The sequence below is a fragment of the Egretta garzetta genome, unplaced genomic scaffold (genome assembly GCF_000687185.1).
Source record: "Egretta garzetta isolate BGI_Z169 unplaced genomic scaffold, ASM68718v1 scaffold163, whole genome shotgun sequence".
Lineage (NCBI taxonomy): Eukaryota > Metazoa > Chordata > Aves > Pelecaniformes > Ardeidae > Egretta > Egretta garzetta.
Genome location: NW_009259308.1, coordinates 672931 through 674254, shown reverse-complemented (window position 1 = coordinate 674254; position 1324 = coordinate 672931). Strand labels below are relative to the sequence as shown.

At 32.9% G+C, this 1324-nt stretch overlaps 1 protein-coding gene across 11 annotated transcripts in view; it reads right to left on the bottom strand.

Moving 5' to 3' along the window:
* Nucleotides 1–1324, bottom strand: part of PTPRC (protein tyrosine phosphatase receptor type C) — a 66478-nt gene that overhangs the window by 20332 nt on the left and 44822 nt on the right. For all 11 annotated transcript variants that reach the window (XM_035891779.1, XM_035891784.1, XM_035891786.1 and 8 more), the window contains one exon: nucleotides 914–1066. In XM_035891779.1, the coding sequence (XP_035747672.1) occupies nucleotides 914–1066 (153 nt within the window). The remainder of the gene's footprint in view (nucleotides 1–913; nucleotides 1067–1324) is intronic.

Sequence of the window (1324 nt, the reverse complement as noted above, 5' to 3'; positions counted from 1 at the left end):
TATCTATATTAGCTGAGTCTGGAAGTGGTGGAACTAGAGCTGAAAAAGTACTGGAAGAAGTTACATAAACACAAGGGGTTTTGGCTTTGGTTTGTAGTTTTGGTCTTTTTTCTCAAAGAATGAATTAGAACAGTGTGAGGGTCTACATCTGAAGATTAAAAGGAAAAAAAAAAAACCAACAAAATAGAAAGGATTGCACCTCTATTATGCTTTGTCTGCATCAGGAAAATATCTGCAGAATCTCTTGGGTTTGGGGGTCTGTTTAGCTTTTCTTGTAGTTCTATCAGTTGAATATATATGGCAAACAAATAATCAGGACCAGGGGAGTATAGCCCCAAAAAGTGCACAGAGCTTTCTGACAGCACAAGGGTTGGCACACATTTGGCTTTAACCTAATGTGGAGTCTTAGAAGCCGACTGTGTACATGTATGTCCAAACTAACCGAAACTCAGTACAGACATCAGTATTGATGTAGCCTGGGTAATGCAGGTCTGCTTTGAGCAAACAGGCAACTACAAACAGAAGGTACGTTCTGCACATCCTTGTAGCTTTCATGCCCCAAAGAAAAAAACAAACATTTTTCATTTTCTTTTTGTTTAATTTGAAGCTTTTCTTTAGATTGGGTCACAACACTTTCTAAAATCTTACCAAGAATTTCAATTGAATACAGAAATATTTTTTTAAATCTGGTATATATAAACAAATACTAATACTAAATGCATAATACAAATAGATTAAGTAATTAAAAAATAAACTAATGATATTAATGTCAATAAAATTATTTTAAAGTTAATCAGTTTCTTGGCTAATAGTAATAACAGATATAATATAAATGAAGCACAATAAGCAAGTACATATTCCCTGTGTTTTAATATCAGCCTTGTTCATAACAGTTAGTGAATAAGAGACTTACCTGATGGTTGTGTTCTAAAGTGACATGTTTCAGTTTCTCCAAAGAATTTATTATTATTATATTTGCTTTTCGTATATGGAGTCACTTCTACAGAACCATTGGTAAAAGGTTTTAAGTTACTGCAAGTAGCATTAGTTGTGCTGACATCGTCCTCTTTAAGAAAAAATGAAAAATGAAATTAATTAGTGAAATTAATGAAATGTATGTTAGAAGCACAGGAACTTCATCAGAGCTACCTGAAAACACTGTCATGTGTACTTCTATTTTAATTACCTTTTACTTGGTTGGTTTGTCTTGCTTACTAATGCTAAGTGAAGGCTCAGGAAGAGGAATAAATATATTCACCAATCAAAAAGGTAGAAAGTTGAGGTTTTGTTCTGTTTTGGTTTTTACTTTCTCAGTATGTCATTT